This window comes from Stegostoma tigrinum, chromosome 17, assembly GCF_030684315.1.
Source record: "Stegostoma tigrinum isolate sSteTig4 chromosome 17, sSteTig4.hap1, whole genome shotgun sequence".
Taxonomy (NCBI): Eukaryota; Metazoa; Chordata; class Chondrichthyes; order Orectolobiformes; family Stegostomatidae; genus Stegostoma; species Stegostoma tigrinum.
In genome coordinates this window covers 63,615,245-63,631,816 of record NC_081370.1, presented here as the reverse complement: position 1 = coordinate 63,631,816, position 16,572 = coordinate 63,615,245, and the positions used below count along the sequence as shown (strand labels likewise).

At 43.9% G+C, this 16,572-nt stretch overlaps 1 protein-coding gene across 2 annotated transcripts in view; it reads left to right on the top strand.

Moving 5' to 3' along the window:
* The window catches only part of shank2b (SH3 and multiple ankyrin repeat domains 2b), a 1,006,494-nt gene that overhangs the window by 458,573 nt on the left and 531,349 nt on the right, over window positions 1–16,572 (top strand). For both annotated transcript variants that reach the window (XM_059652213.1, XM_059652214.1), the window contains one exon: window positions 13,860–14,017. In XM_059652213.1, the coding sequence (XP_059508196.1) occupies window positions 13,860–14,017 (158 nt within the window). The remainder of the gene's footprint in view (window positions 1–13,859; window positions 14,018–16,572) is intronic.

Below are 16,572 nucleotides of genomic sequence, written 5' to 3'. Positions count from 1 at the left end.
CGAGGGAGGACAGGCAGGTCAAGGAGGTGGGATGAGGTTCGTAGGTAGGAAATGGAGGTGTGGCTTGGGGTGGGAGGAAGGGATGGGTGAGAGGAAGAACAGGTTAGGGAGGCAGAGACAGGTTGGACTGGTTTTGGGATGCAGTGGGGGGAGGGGAGATTTTGAATCTCGTGAAGCCCACATTGATACCATTGAGCTGCAGGGTTCCTAAACAGAATATGAGTTGCTGTTCCTCCCACCTTCGGGTGGCATCATTGTGGCACTGCAGGAGGTCCAGGACGGACATGTCATCGAAGGAATGGGAGGGGGAGTTGAAATGATTCGCGACTGGGAGGTGCAGTTATTTATTGCGAACCGAGCGGAGGTGTTCTGCAAAGCGGTCTCCAAGCCTCCATTTGGTTTCCCAAATGTAGAGGAAGCCACAACAGGTACAGCAGATGGAGTATACCACATTGGCAGATGTGCAGGTGAACCTCTGCTTAATGTGGAAAGTCTTCTTGGGGCCTGGGATAGGGGTGAGGGAGGAGGTGTGGGGACAAGTGTAGCATTTCCTGCGGTTGCAGGGGAAGGTGCCGGGTGTGGTGGGGTTGGAGGGGAGTGTGGAGCGAACAAGGGAGTCCTGGAAAGACTGGTCCCTCCGGAAGGCAGACAAGGGTGGGGATGGAAAATTGTCTTTTGTGGTGGGGTCGGATTGTAGACAGCGGAAGTGTCGGAGGATGATACGTTGTATCCAGAGTTTGGTGGGGTGGTATGTGAGGACAAGCGGGATTCTCTTTTGGCGGTTATTGTGGGGATGGGGTGTGAGGGATGTGTTGCTGGAAATGCAAGAGACATGGTCAAGGGTGTTCTCAACTACTGTGGGGGGAAGTTGCAGCCCTTGAAAAACAAGGATATCTGAGATGTACTGGAGTGGAATGCCTCATCCTGGGAGCAGATGCGGCAGAGGCGAAGGAATTGGGAATAGGGGATGGAATTTTTGCAGGAAGCTGGGTGGGAGGAGGTGTATTCTTGGTAGCTGTGGGAGTTGTTGTGCTTGAAATGGATATCAGTTTCTTGGTGGTAGCCTGAGATGGAGACTGAGAGGTCCAGGAAGGAGAGGGATGTGTTGGAAATGGCCCAGGTGAACTTGAGGTTGGGGTGGAAGGTGTTAGTGAAGTGGACGAACTGTTCGAGCTCCTCGTGAGAGCACAAGGCAGCGCCGATACAGTCATCAATGTAACGGAGGAGGAGGTGGGGTTTGGGGCCTGTGTATGTGCGGAAGAGGGACTGTTCCACGTAACCTACAAAGAGGCAGGCATAGCTGGGGCCCATGCGGGTGCCCATGGCCACCCCCTTAGTCTGTAGGAAGTGGGAGGAATCGAAAGAGAAGTTGTTGAGGGTGAGGACGAGTTCAGCTAGGCGGATGAGGGTGTCGGTGGAGGGTGACTGGTCGGGCCTGCGGGACAGGAAGAAGCAGAGGGCCTTGAGGCCATCTGCATGAGGAATGCAGGTGTATAGGGACTGGACGTCCATGGTGAAAATGAGGTGTTGGGGACCGGGCAATTGGAAGTTCTGGAGGAGGTGGAGGGTGTGGGTGGTGTCACGGACGTAGGTAGGGAGTTCCAGGACCAAGGGGGAGAAAATGGAGTCCAGATAGGTGGAGATGAGTTCGGTGGGGCAGGAACAAGCTGAGACAATAGGTCAACCAGGGCAGGCAGGTTTGTGGATTTTGGTAAGGAGACAGAAACGGGCCATGCGGGTTTGGGGAACAATAAGGTTGGAGGCTTTGGGTGGGAGGTCACTTGAGGTGATGATGTTGTGGATGGTTTGGGAGATGATGGTTTGGTGCTCGGGGGTGCGGTCATGATCCAGAGAGCAGTAGGAGGAGGTGTCGGAGAGTTGGCATGCCTCAGCGATGTATAGGTCAGTGGGCCATACTACTACAGTGCCTCCCTTGTCCGCAGGTTTTATGGAGAGCATGGGATTGGAGCGGAATATTTTTCTACCGGAGGCTTGAGTTTTTGGAAATCTCTTCCAAAGTAGTAGATGTAGAGTCATTGAATATTTTTAAGTCAGTGGTTGTTAGATTCTTATTAAATAAGTCGTTAAAGGATTATCAGGATGTGCTGAATGTGGATTTGAAGTTACACACAAATCAGCAATGTCCTAACTGAATGGTGTAGGAAGCTCAAGGTGCTGCATGGCCTTCCCTTGCTCCTGGCTCCTATGTTCCTGTGTATCCATCCCATTGCCTCAACTTCTCCCTGTGGGACCAAGTACCAATAATGTGTAAAGATGTTTCTCCTGAATTGCTGCCTGAACTCATTAGTAAATATCTTATATTAATGGCCCCCAGGCCTGGCCTCCTTCACATCTTCTCAACATTGATCCTATTGAAAACCTTCATAATTTTACAATTTTACAAACTCCTATCAGGTAAGCTCCTAGCCTTCCATTTTCTGGAGAAAATAACTGCAGCATGTTCAGACTCTCCTGAAAGCGTGGGGCTGGATGAACACAGCAGGCCAAGCAGCATCTCAGGAGCACAAAAGCTGACGTTTCGGGCCTAGACCCTTCATCAGAGAGGGGGATGGGGTGAGGGTTCTGGAATAAATAGGGAGAGAGGGGGAGGCAGACCGAAGATGGAGAGAAAAGAAGATAGGCGGAGAGGAGAGTATGGGTGGGGAGGGGATAGGTCAGTCCAGGGAGGACGAACAGGTCAAGGAGGCAGGATGAGGTTAGTAGGTAGGAAATGGAGGTGCAGCTTGAAGTGGGAGGACGGGATAGGTGAGAGGAAGAACAGGGTAGGGAGGCGGGGATGAGCTGGGTTGATTTTGGGATGCAGTGGGGGAAGGGGAGATTTTGAAGCTTGTGAAATCCACATTGATACCATTGGGCTGCAGGGTTCCCAAGCAGAACCTCAAGCCGCACCTCCATTTCCGACCTACTAACCTCATCCCGCCCCCTTGTCCTGTTCGTCCTCCCCGGACTGACCTATCCCCTCCCTACCTCCCACCCATACTCTCCTCTCCACCTATCTTCTTTATCCATCTTCGGTCCGCCTCACCCTCTCTCCCTATTTATTTCAGAATCCTCCCCCATCCCCCTTTTCTGATGAAGGGCCTAGGCCTGAGTCGTCAGCTTTTGTGCTCCTGAGATGCTGCTTGGCCTGCTGTGTTCATCCAGCTCCACACTTTGTTTTCTTGGATTCTCCAGCATCTGCAGTTCCCATTATCTCTGAACAAATAATGATTGACCATTTGACAGTGAGAGAAACAAACTATGTACCTATCCCCTGGACAGTTTGTACAGTGCTGAGCTAACTGAAGAGGCAGGAAGGTAGCTGACGAAATGTAAACAGAAAGATGATACAGCCCACACTGACCGAGGGAATGGTCACAAAGGCCAGTGTCTGGTAATTGAAATCCTCTTCACAAGATTACCTCATGATATCCAACTGGTGTGGTCTTTGAAATCTAAAACCTCTCCTTGTTCAAGTATTGCTTTATCACTTTAACAGCAACTCAACAAGGTTCAAAATTCTTCAGCGAAATCACATCCTGATAACAGTAACATCAGGAATTCTGAAAAAGAATGCTTGTGATTAACCATGAATCCAGAAAACAGACTTTTCTGCAAAAGTATACTGTAGCATAAAAGAAACGTTCAGCTCTTACAGCGGAATATGATAATACCGGCCTCTGTTGTCATTAGCAGCCATTTAGAACAATGTGCCAAGGTCCCACCTTCTCAGCCTCTCTTCTAGCCTGAAGTGTGGTGACCCTCAGGTGAAACCATCACTAGTCACCTCACTCTAATGATACAGTGGGACTTTTGCAACTTATTCCTGCAGTGGACTATCAACATAAATGGCTCAAATTTTATTCCAGATTGAAAGGAAATTCCCTCATCCTCAATTTTCCCCCAGAGATATGTAGCTGCTTAGCTATTTGTATGATCAGGTATCTAACATAGTGGTGCCATCCTTTCATGGTGACCCATGGTCTCATTAACTATCAGATTGAAGAATCCTCATTGAAACATGTAGATTGCAAATCTGGGATCATAAAACGAAATGCAAGTTACATTTAGGCATTAATAATAACCTTTACATTTTATAGAAAGAAATCTAAGGATTGGGCATGTACAGGGGGTTAAGGAAGATTCATATAAGGAAGAAAAAACTGAAATGAAAGTTTGAGATAGTAGGAACTGCTGATGCTGCAGAATCTAGGATAAGAAGGTGTGGAGCTGGATGAACACAACAGGCCAAGCAGCATCAGAGGACCACGAAAGCTGACGTTTTGGTGATAATGGGAACTGCAGATGCTGGAGAAGCCAAGATAATAAAATGTGAGGCTGGATGAACACAGCAGGCCCAGCAGCATCTCAGGAGCACAAAACCTGACGTTTCGGGTCTAGACCCTTCATCAGAGAGGGGGATGGAATGAGGGTTCTGGAATAAATAGGGAGAGACGGGGAGGCGGACCGAAGATGGAGAGAAAAGAAGATAGGTGGAGAGGAGACTATCGAGCAGTTTCAAGGCTGAAGAGATTACAAGAGAGTTGCAGTGGGAGAGAGATTCCCTGAGGTTGGTCCGGAGGGAGGAGGGTAACTTCTTCAAGTTAGGCATTCCGGAAGAGGCTTCGCAGTGAGGTTAAAATTGTATCAGTGATAATGGGAACTGCAGATGCTGGAGAATCCAAGATAATAAAATGTGAGGCTGGGAGTCCGGCTCCCCCTCTCTCCCTATTTATTCCAGAACCCTCATCCCATCCCCCTCTCTGATGAAGGGCCTAGGCCCGAAATGTCAGCTTTTGTGCTCCTGAGATGCTGCTGGGCCTGCTGTGTTCATCCAGCCTCACATTTTATTATCTTGGATTCTCCAGCATCTGCAGTTCCCATTATCACTGATACAATTTTAACCTCACTGCGAAGCTTCTTCCAGGGATGCCTAACCTGAAGAAGTTACCCTCCTCCCTCCGGACCAACCTCAGGGAATCACTCTCCCACTGCAACTCCCTTGTAATCTCTTCAGCCTTGAAACTGCTCGATACTCTCCTCTCCACTTATCTTCTTTTCTCTCCATCTTCGGTCCGCCTCCCCCTCTCTCCCTATTTATTCCAGAACCCTCACCCCATCCCCCTCTCTGATGAACGGTCTAGGCCCGAAACGTCAGCTACTGTGCTCCTGAGATGCTGCTGGGCCTGCTGTGTTCATCCAGCCTCACATTTTATTAAGCTGACGTTTTGGATCTGGATCCTTCTTCAGAAATGAAGTTTTCAAATGTGAAGTTACATTCCTTCCAAAGTTATGGATCTAATGATTTTTGCTAAAATAAACACCAAGTCAAAGCTTCATTTCTGAAGAAGGCTCCAGACCCGAAACATCAGCTTTCTTGCTCCTCTGATGCTGCCCGGCCCATTGCGTTCATCCAGCTCCATGCCTTGTTATATCTGAAATGAAAGTTCTACGTCTTTAAAAAAATCTAACATTGTTAAAAGGAGACATGAAGGTGAAGCTTTATGTTTACATGGTTAGGACTAGGACATAAGAGACCAGCCTTGAGAAGAATACACAGCATTACATTTGCAACACTAAAGAAGTTGTTCACATCCTCAAAAGACTGATGAAAGAAAAGATTGTAACTCAACTCACAAGGCCCTGATTATACGAATGTGTACATTAATTGCGTCTTCTTCATTGAGAAAGGGATCACGGAGACTCTCAATCTCTGCTACATTCCTATGGGAACAATCTGACCAATCAGAATCTACTGGCCTTGTCCAAGAATGAAGATTGACAGCCAACGCTTCCTGATGTGTCCACATGCCAACAATACCCTAAACAATCAGTGCCAGCTTCTCATATTGTCTACATTGGCGTTCCTTTCTCATGCCTAGGTATTTGTGCCCATGTCCTGATGGGTATAAGATGAGAAGTTTTGACTTGGTGTTTCTTTTAGCGAAAATCATTAAATCCATAAAGCTGGAAGGAATGCGACTTCACATTTGAAAACTTCATTTCAAGGCTAGAGGCGTTGTGTAGCAATAATTATCACTTAAGTCAGAATTACTGTCTTTCTTATTACAGTAGGAGGCAATAATTCTTCATTCAGGCATGATAGTGATCGCTGTAAAAATGCAGTGGGGTTATAGGAAACCACACAGCCACTGAAACAGCAGGCTACCACTGACAGTAACATCCAGTCTTCCACATTTGAATGTCCATGTGCAAGTTTCAGAAGGTGCAGTCAGTGTTACCCTGCTATAAGAGTGAGGTTTGATAGCTTCAAGGCTGCTTGTGCACAAATTTTGAGAGCAAAGTGCTTAACAGTTTCTAATTCAGAAGCAAGGGCACTGATTAAGCTAAGCAGTTAGACAATTCCATTGGTTGTGACAGCTTTAATTGTAACATCCAGCATGTGAATGTGTAACTTGTGATTGAACTGTAATTGTTTAAATATTCACTAAAAGAGTGGTCTTTAGGATGACTCAGTAACTGCACTGCTGTTCTGGGTTATCACTATTTTTTTCAGCATGTTTCATGCTGTCACTGTTAGGACAAGAGCAATAAATGGAACAACATTGAAAAGTGCATGTTTTTACACTAACAGCACACTGCCAGCCTGAGAGACTGAGAGAAATGATAGGCACAGGAACATAGGTGTGAATCAAAAGGTGCTTAGTTGATTAGTTCAACCTCTGCAGTGGGCACTGCAGCAGTAGAATGAATCTCAACAAATCAAAAAGCCAATAACATCACCTCTTCCTGCAACCTCTGCTGTCCAGCGAGGCAGGAGTAGCAGCGCTTTGGACCATCACCAGTGTGTTTGATTGCTGGTCAGATAACATCTTAACTTGTGATATGGGTTCTGTGTCCCTGGGCTTTCTAGCTGACAATAACTGGGGAGTACACCATCACATATACCGCATCAGGTCACCTGGCAATGGGTTTTAACGATATCTTTGGCAACATGGTCCACAGCCAAAAACAAACTAGTTCAGAAAAAAACTAGGTTTGTACAAATTCCATAAATGTTTCACACAAGGGTCTCCTGCCGTTGTATGTCTTTACATGGCTCAGTATCAACTTAGACAGATCACTGCCCTGTGAAGTGCCTTTAGACACTGTCCAGGGGGTGGTTGTGTGAGGTAGCTGGGCAGGCCGGGCCTGTGATTGCAGGACCCAATAGAATGGAGAGTTACTCCTTTACTCTTCTCGTGTGCACCAATGGCAGGAATGACACCTTCAATGATACAAGCACACGGGGTTCCGAGGTCGGGAATTATTGTCACCGTGAGGAAATGTTCATCATCTGTCTGGCTGTGCAATAATAACACAATCATGAATCATAGAATCCCTACAGTGTGGAAGCTGGACATTCAGCCCATTGAGTCCAGACCAACCCTCCGAAGAGTATCTCACCCACACTCATCCCTCTACCCTCTCCTTGTAGCCCTGCATTTTCCACGGCTAGCCTGCACATTCCTGAACAATATATCATGGCCAATCTACCAAACCTGCACATTTTTGGACTGTGGGAGGAAACCAGAGCACCCAGAGGACACCCACGCAGACACGGAGAGAATGTGCAAACTCTGCACACACAGTCACCTGAGGTTTGAATTGAACATGGGTCCCTGGCGCTGTGAGGCGGCAGTGCTAACCATTGAGAATAATTGAGATAAACAGTTCATCTGATAGCTTTTCTGCATTTCATTGACTTCAATGTAAGAAAATACAACTGTGTAGTTAGTTGCTGGTGCTTATTTGTAAACATCTAAAAAAAATTGTTAGGTAAATTCCCCCACCATGTACTCCCAGCAGTCAGCATTAGACCTGCTTTCTCTAGAATTTAGAAAATTAAGGGGTGATCTGATTGTAGTCTTCAAGATATAAACAGTAAGAGTGTGTTGGTAAAGATAAACTATTCCCACTGTTTGGGAATTCTAGATCTGGGAACATTGTCTAAAATTCAGGAAAGATGTTAGGAAGTATTTCTACACGTAAAGGGTGGTGAAGGTTTGGAACTCTCTTCCACAAAAGACAGTTGTTACTTTGAAATCTGAGATAGATCAGGTTTTGTTAAGCAGAAGGGATATGGGCCAAAGGTAGGTGAATTGAGATCAGCCACAATCTTTTTTTTAATTCATTCACTGGATGAGAGCGTCCCCGACCAGGCAGAATTTATGCCCCATCCCTATTTGCCCAGAGGGCAGTTACGAGTCAACAACATTGCTGTGGTTCTGGAGTCACATGTAGGCCAGACCAGGTAAGGATGGCAGTTTCCTTCCCTAAAGGACATTAGTGAACCAGCTGAGATTTTCCCCAAAGACTGACAATGCATTTATGATCATTAGATTTTTAATTCCAGGTATTTTTATTGAATTCAAATTTCACCATCTGCCATGGAGGGATTTGAACCTAGGTTCCCAGAACTTTATCTGCATTAACAGCCCAGCGATAGTCCCACTCGGCCATCTCATCCCCAGAAGCCTCCCTTATTTAATGGTGAAGTAGGTTCAAGGGGCTGAATAGCCTATTCCTGTGTTCCTAGTATTGACAGCTGTCAGTCTCCTCCTTATACACCCTTTGTACAATAGGTGAACTTATCCTTTCATTGTTCACTCATGTATAAACTAAACCCAAGGGATGAAAGCTGTGGGCACTGAACGTGTGCCATACTACTGTCAGAATTTAACTCACATTTTCTAACAGTTTAGATAATGATTACATATTGTATTCCCTCTTTCCTGTTTACAGATTCTCAATAATTGGGAGTGATCTGTTACTTAGGCAGATGAGAGTTAAGGCAGCAACTGGTAGAATGGTAGACATCGATACTGTTAATGGGCCAAAGGGATTTCCAGGCAATGTGGGGATTGATCAGTGAGCTGGCTCAATTAGAAGTTTCAGGACATGAACAACTTCTGTAATTACAGCATGTTTAAACCTCATGTTATTTTGGTTGGGAATGTCAATAATGAGGGGCCATTAACTGAATAAGGAAAGATATTAGAAGAAATCCCTACAGACAGTGAGTTTTGGACCATAGAATGCTTTGACACTGGGTTGAAGTGCATATGTTGGCAACTTTTTAAAGTAAAAATCTGACAAACACTTAAACCGAAGAGAGAGGAAGTGGTTGATTTAAATTCCTTTGGATTCCTGCAGCAGAGTTAGTGACTGTACTGATTATAACAAGGTCAGCCAGCTGGACTATAGAGTATGAGTTCCCTGACTGGACCAGGTTCATAGCCCCAATCAGGGACCCCTGGCCAACAGATAAAGTTGTGTTAGGGATACTGATACTGTGGTAGCTGACTCTGAAAGAGGCAGTACTATAGTGAAGGACTGTTCATGTGCAAATATAGGGAGACGTGGTGATGGGATACTGGCCTCTGTGCAGTTATTTCAGTAATGATGGGCCGAATGACCTCAGTCTGTCTCATTAACAGAGATAGTTTGAAAATAGGTAGAAATGACATCTGCTGCAATCATTGTGAAAGCTATCTGAAAGCACAGATAATCTTGTTGGCCATTGGGCAGTCAGTGACATCAAAAGCAATACATTGAAAGATGTTATTAAACTGATGTTGTGGTAATGAAATGGAGTTGAAATGTTCCTCACACAGGCACTAAATTTCCCATGTGAACTTCTGATAAGGTGATAGGATATAGGAGCAGAATTAGGCCATTCAACCCATCAAGTCTGCTCCACATTCAATCATGGCTGACATGTATCTCAACCCCATTCTCCTGCCTTCTCTCTGTAACCCTTGGTTCCCCTTACTTACCAAGAACCCAATGTGATCTGATTTTGTAGTTATTGAAAGATGTGCCATCGTTGCTTTGTAACCAGCAGGTGATATAACCAGTTTGAGACCTGCTGGTTACTATGGCAAACTATCCTTAACTTCTGTCAGGCTAAGAGTTGACTTCCTAGTTGTGACTGAGTGAAGCAATTGGCTGACCAGGCCCTTCAGTTTATATGTTTCCTTCTCTATCACGTCTGTGGTAGCCTTGTGTCATTACGCACTTTCCTGTTCAATTGTTGTTTATAGTCCTCTGGTCTGATCCAATCACTTAATCTAAACTATGAACATCCTTTCTCCCCCGGTACTCCTGCATAAATGCTGTTCCCTCCACTCTCCACATCAGCTCAAATGAAGAGTCATCTAGACTCAAAACATTAGTTTGCTCTCTCTTCATGGATGCTGCCTGACCCCATGTCATCTCCATCTTTGGTTGTTTTCAGTACAGATAGGCTGGAAGCTTGGGCAAAGAAATGGCAGGTGGAATTTAATCCAGACAAGTGTGAAGTGATGAATTTTGGAAGATCTAATGCAGGAGAGAAGTATACAATAAATGACAGAACCCTTATTAGCATCAACATACTGAGGGATCTGGGCATATAGGTCCACAGTTCCCCTAAAGTGGCAACAAATGTGGATGAGGTGGCCAAGAAGGTATATGACCTATTTGCTTTCATTGGTGGGGATGTAGAGTGTAAAAATTAGCCAGCCATGCTGCAGGTGTATGGAGCTTTAGTGAGGCCACATTTGAAATATTGTGTACGCCTCTGGTCTCCATGCTACTAGAAGGGTGTAGATGCATTGGAGTGGGTACAGAAAAGGTTTCCCAGGATGTTGCCTGGTTTGGAGGGTTTTAGCCATGAAGACAAATTGGACAAACTTGGTTTGTTCTCACTTAAACATCAGAGACTGAGCGGTGACCTGACAGACGTTTACAAAATTATAAGAAGCATAGATAGAATGAATAGTCAGGATCTTTTGCCCCATGGTAGAAATGTCAACTACCAGGGCACATAGGTTTACACTAAAAGGAGGGCACATAGGTCTACACTAAAAGGGAATAAGTTTAAAGGAGATGTAAGGGGCAGTTTTTTTTTCATACAGAGGGTGGTAAGTAACTGGAATGTGCTGCCAGAGGAGGTGGTCAAGGTGGATACAATAGTGATGTTTACGAGGCTTCCTGACAGATATACGAATAGGCAGGGAGTAGAGAGATACAGACCATGTAGAGGTGAAAAGCTTTTCAGTTAGCAAGGTACCATGTGTTGGCACAGGTTTGGTGGGCCGAATGGCCTGTTCCTGTGCTGTTCTGTTCTTTGTTCCAATCATCTTTTCAAGTCCTTTCAATTCAGCAGATACAGGCCATTTGACACACTAATCGGCCAGCGCCTCAGCTATTGAGTAGACACAGCAGTTTATCGCCAAGTAGAAAAGAAGAATAGCTCTACAAGAAGCTAGAAATGTTGCATTTTTTTGAGTCTGGAGCCTTCGTGTCACTGTATAGTTCTCTCAGGGTCTGTCCATCTCCCCACAGATCAATCAGACAACTGTTGTCATGTGGGTGACTCCAGATCCACACAACTAATCCTGATGGAAAGACCAATCAGCAGGCAGTATCTGTGTAAACATACACCAGCCCACAGTATTGACAGAGTGCAGCAGTCCTCTCCCACTGCTGGAACACAACAACAGTGTAAATACGACTCATAATGAGCTCTGGTAACTCCATTTAACACTGCATATTCTCCCTCCACTGTTTTCATGATTTAAAGCAGTAACTGCTTCCCATTTTTGTCTATAATCAAAAAAAAGAAAAAGTAAAGCTGTGGTCTTTACAATCCAAGTGCATTACTTTTTAATTGGATAGTACCTGTTGAGAGAATGCCAGCAGTTATTTAGGCTGCTGTAATGAAGTAACTATTGATCTCACTTCGTTATTGATCACCACAGCACTTGTTCCGAAGCTGATTAAATCTTATTTATTGCACCAATCTTCCTTAAAACCTGACTTTCTGGGTCAGGAAAGAACTCCTGACTGATTAAGGGAAAGAAATAATTTGCAATTAAATAGAGTCTTTCAGGACTTTGGAGCATCCCAAAGGACAGCACAGCCAGTTAAGGGCTTTGAGATAGGTAGGTATGTTGTAATGTACAACCAATCTAAGCACAGCAAGCTCCCAGAAACAGAAATCTTTTAGTCAGCAGATCACTTGTTTCAGTGATGTCAGATAAGGGATAAATATTCCCTTCTGATATTTTCTCTATTTTTCCTCAAGATGTGCCAAATTCTTGACCAAGTTTGACAGCCACCTTAAAGGACCAATGAGACTTTGCTAGCTCATTCAAGAGGTGCTGAGAGGTGGTGTGCTGCTGGCCAAGGAGACAGAGTCAGGGGACACCATGGGAGGAGGGGATGTGGGGTTAGGGTGGGGGGAGAACCAAGCACAACATGGGATGGAAAAGGTTAGAAGGTCAGGAAGGATAAAGTGGGGAACGGGGACATTCAGAGGTGCCATTGTAGGGAAGGGAGGGAGCCAGATGGATTTTTAGTGTCCATCGTGTGGGGATAGGGGCTCAATGAGAGTCGGGCAGTTGCCGGGGTTTGTTAGGGTGAGGAAGATATGGGAGACAGGGCTGTCATGAGGAGCAGTGTTTGCAGCAACAGCAAAGAACAGCCTAAGACAGCCAGAGTGTTGGGACTTGGGAGCGAGGAAGCACGTGTTGATATCTCCGTGACACTCCCATACTCTCCTGAGTGCCATTAATCAGCAAACTCTGCCTGGGCTTATGGACAGTGAATGAGTAAGTGACAGGGAGGCTGAGTGAGTGGGAAGAGGATGACGATGATTGAGTGAGTGATTAATTCATGAAAATGGAGTGGTGAGCCTGCCACACATCCAAGCCCTGCAACAGCCCATCAATAAATCGGGCTAGGAGATGAGCAAATGCAGGCTGAATAACAACCTGTTAATGTTAGTCAAAGCCAACTCTTTAGCTTGGTATCAGTCTTTAGCTCCTTGCTTGGAAATCTTGATCTGGAGCTGATTCTGTGTCTCTCTTGCTCTGCTTCTTAACCAAAAAGCTAGCTCCTGAGAAAATGGCTTTACTTTTATATAGAAAACAGCTAGCATCCTCAAAAAGAAACACACATCGTTCATTGAATTTGTCTGTGAGCTGTCTTGGTTAGTCTGGAGTCAAACACAGTAGCTACTTCGGACACAGCAAGATCCTATAAACAAGACTAGAAAGTATTTGGTTCACTTGTTTTTATCGCTATCAATTGGTTTGGAGTATTGATCAGGACATTCGGAGAGCTCAATTTTCTTCTTTTCACATGGGATCTTTGATTACTCCTGAACCACTTGGCAGTATTGGCTTAATCGCTAGCAGAGACTCCAGCACCAACAATGCAGCAAATATTTCATTGGAGTAGCAGGCTTTTGCAACAGAGTTTAAACTGACAGCCTGTTGATGCAGAGAGAAGAATTCCAGTGACTGAGTCAAATTGATAGAGAGTGAAAGCCCCTGCCTACCTAATCATCCTCCCAGAACCAGAACTTGCCCCAGTTCATCTGGATTTTTGAGCACAAGGACACTGGCACATCCTGTTCATGGTGATGGATGAGGAACACATCCTAAACAGGTTAACAGCTGAACCAAAATAGTCCGGACAGCAGCTTAACACAAATTTGTGAAGTAGGTCACTAAAATTAGCCCGCTGAAGAAATGAAACCAGGAGCGATTTGATGTGAAACTCCCTGTCCTCAATGCCTCCATTGCTTCTCAAGGAGAAGTACTTTGATATTAGCCTAGTTTTCAAACATATCTAGGTTGGTTGACTGCAGTTTTCAATGTCAACTACTTGGCTGCATTTTAAAGTAGTTAGCTTGTTTTCAGGCTACTTCCAGTTCCAACCTTCCTCTTCAAAAATACATTGATTCCTTCACAAGAGAAGTGTAGAAACTGAAGTATCCATACAATATGCAAGAATTCATCTAATGGTAACTACTCTTGCCCTGTAGAGTTCTTTACGCTGTTATTGTTATTTCTGCTTAATTACAGTCCTGCTGTTATTAAAGAGACAGTCTTTGGATTGGAAAACCAGGGACCAAAGCGGAAACTTTACAGTGCAGTTCCTGGAAGGCAGTTTATTGTGGTGAAGTCCTATCAGCCTCAAGGCGATGGGGAGATCCCTCTCAGCAAAGGAGATCGAGTGAAAGGTCAGTGCTCATTAACTTCTTGCATAATGACCCAATATAGAGAAAACATCCAGCATTTCATTCTTTCTCAACCAGTAGCAATTGTGCATTTGTGCTCTTTGACCAAGATTTTGATCAGCTATCCTAATATCTCTACAAGGAGACTGATGTCACCACCTTCTGTTGTTTCATTACATTAAAAGCACTTCTGTTGCTGTTATTACAATTTATTTTTAGTTCAAAACCCAACTCTTAATTCACAAAAATAATATACAATAACCACCTGTCATTCATGGATATAAAAATAATGTGACAGTACTGTATTTTGGCAAAATACTCATTTATTTTAAAACTTACATCATAACAACTGCTTAAAACTCATTATTGAGAGGAAATGGCCTTCAGTTCTGAGTCAGTTCAGTCAGGAAGAAAATCAAGAAGTGCTTGCTGTTGTTATAATTACTCAAGCTGTAATTAATGACGTTATGACAGGGTATCTGGCCAACAAGGGTTTGTGAGAGGGAAATCACATTTAATCAACTTATTGGAGGTTTTGAAGAGATAAAACAATCTGGAGACAAAGGGGAATCAGTGAATAAAAACCAAAAGAACTGCAGGTGTTGTTGGTCAGAAACAGAAACAAAGCTGCTGGAAAAACTCAGCAGGGCTGGCATCATCTGTGAAGGAGAAAACAGAGTTAACGTTTCGGGTCTGGTGACCCTTCCTCAGAACAGTAAATGTTTTATACTTGAATTTCTGGAAGACATTAGATAAAATGCCACAACAAACGTTATTGTGGAAAATAGACATTCATAGTGTAAGGGGTAATGTATTAGCATGGATAGAAGAATAGCTGGCTAAGTAGAGAATCATGTAAACAGGTCTTTTTCAGATTGGTAAAATATAGCGAGTGGTGTGCCATTGGGATCAGTGCTAGGATCTCAACTCTTCACAATTTGTAAAAATAACTTTAAAGAAGGGATGGATAGCATAGTTGTTATATTTGCAAACAACCCACAAAAAAAAGGTCAGAAGATAAATTCCAAAGAAGATACAAGAGGATATACACAAGTAAGTGAGTGGGCAAAGATCTAGAAAATGGACTATTACGTGGGACCATGTGAAATTGTCCATTTTTGGCATAAAGTATAAAAAAGAATCATAACCTCTCCATGGTGAGAGACTGAAGAGCTCTAAGATGCAGAGGGATCTGGGTACCCTAGTGCCTGAACTGCAAAATGTTGGTATAAAGGTACAGCAATAATCAGGCAGGTTAATGAAATGTTATTGCCAGAGGAATTGAACACGAGAGTGTGGAGGTGATGTTTCAATTATAAAGGCCACATGATACAACATCTGCAGGTAATGTGTACAGTATCGGCCTCCTTAGAGTTGAAGACAGTTCAGAAAAGGTTTACTGAACTCATACATGGGACAAGAGAGCTGTGTTATGAGGAAATATTGGACAGCCAGGTTTGTACCTATTGGAATTTCAAAGAGTAAGAGTTGACTTGATTGAATTGTGTAAGGTTCTAATGGGTGGGTTGCTGGTTAGATGTGGAGAAGATGGTTCCTCTTATGGGAGAATATAGAACTAGCAGTCACTGTTTAAAAATCAAAGCTTGGCTATTTTAAAGTGGGATTAAGTAAAAGCTTCTTTTCTCACAGATGGTTGTAAGTCTTTAGACTCCTTTTTCTGAAAAAGTAGCACAAACAGAATCCTTAAATATTTTTAAGGCAGAGGTGGATAAGATTCTTGATAAACAAGGGCATGAAAGGTTATCAGGGTTCGGCACAATGTAAATTCAATGTTACAGAGAGATCAGTTATAATCAAATAGGAATGGTGGAGTAAATACAAGGTGCTGAATGTTCCTACTTTACATATTCAGCTGAACTTACTTCTGTACAAACCTGAATAGAAATTTTGAATTCTCTTCCCCAAAATGTAACGGACACTGGGTCGATTGTAGCTTTCAGGACTAAGATCACTAGACTTTAATTTGGAAGGGGAACTTAAGTTCAAATGAGAAACCTAAGTTGGGGTCCAGATCAGTCCTGATTGAATAGGAATGGCTAGTCAGGCTTCAGGTCTTTCTCCTTTTTCCATTAATGTAGAGATGACAGAAGTGGATTAACAGTTGCTGGGAAAAGAAAACAAAAACTGAGACCCTTGTTCAATCCCGTCGAACGAATATAAATCATCTTTTCTGCACATACTATCAGTTAAATCTGGATCCTGACTGGGCCTCTCTCTGAAAGGAAATCCCACAATGAAGTGCCTCTGCCCCACAGACCAATCACTATCAAAGCCCCTCTTTAAATGACGGATAATCGATTGTTCTTAGGAATTACAGAAATGTTACAGCACAGAAAGAGGCCATTCTGCCCATCCCATGTGCACTGGACCACTAAAAGAGCCTGGTGGCTTAGTGCCATTGAACGCTGAAGTGACTCTTTATACTATAGAAGTAGGCTCATTTTTCAGAGATATAAGTTGCATATAGTTCTTTCTTGTGAAGTGTGAGTGAGTACCTCAGGTGACATTCTATTCAGCTCATTTTGTTTTTGACAAAG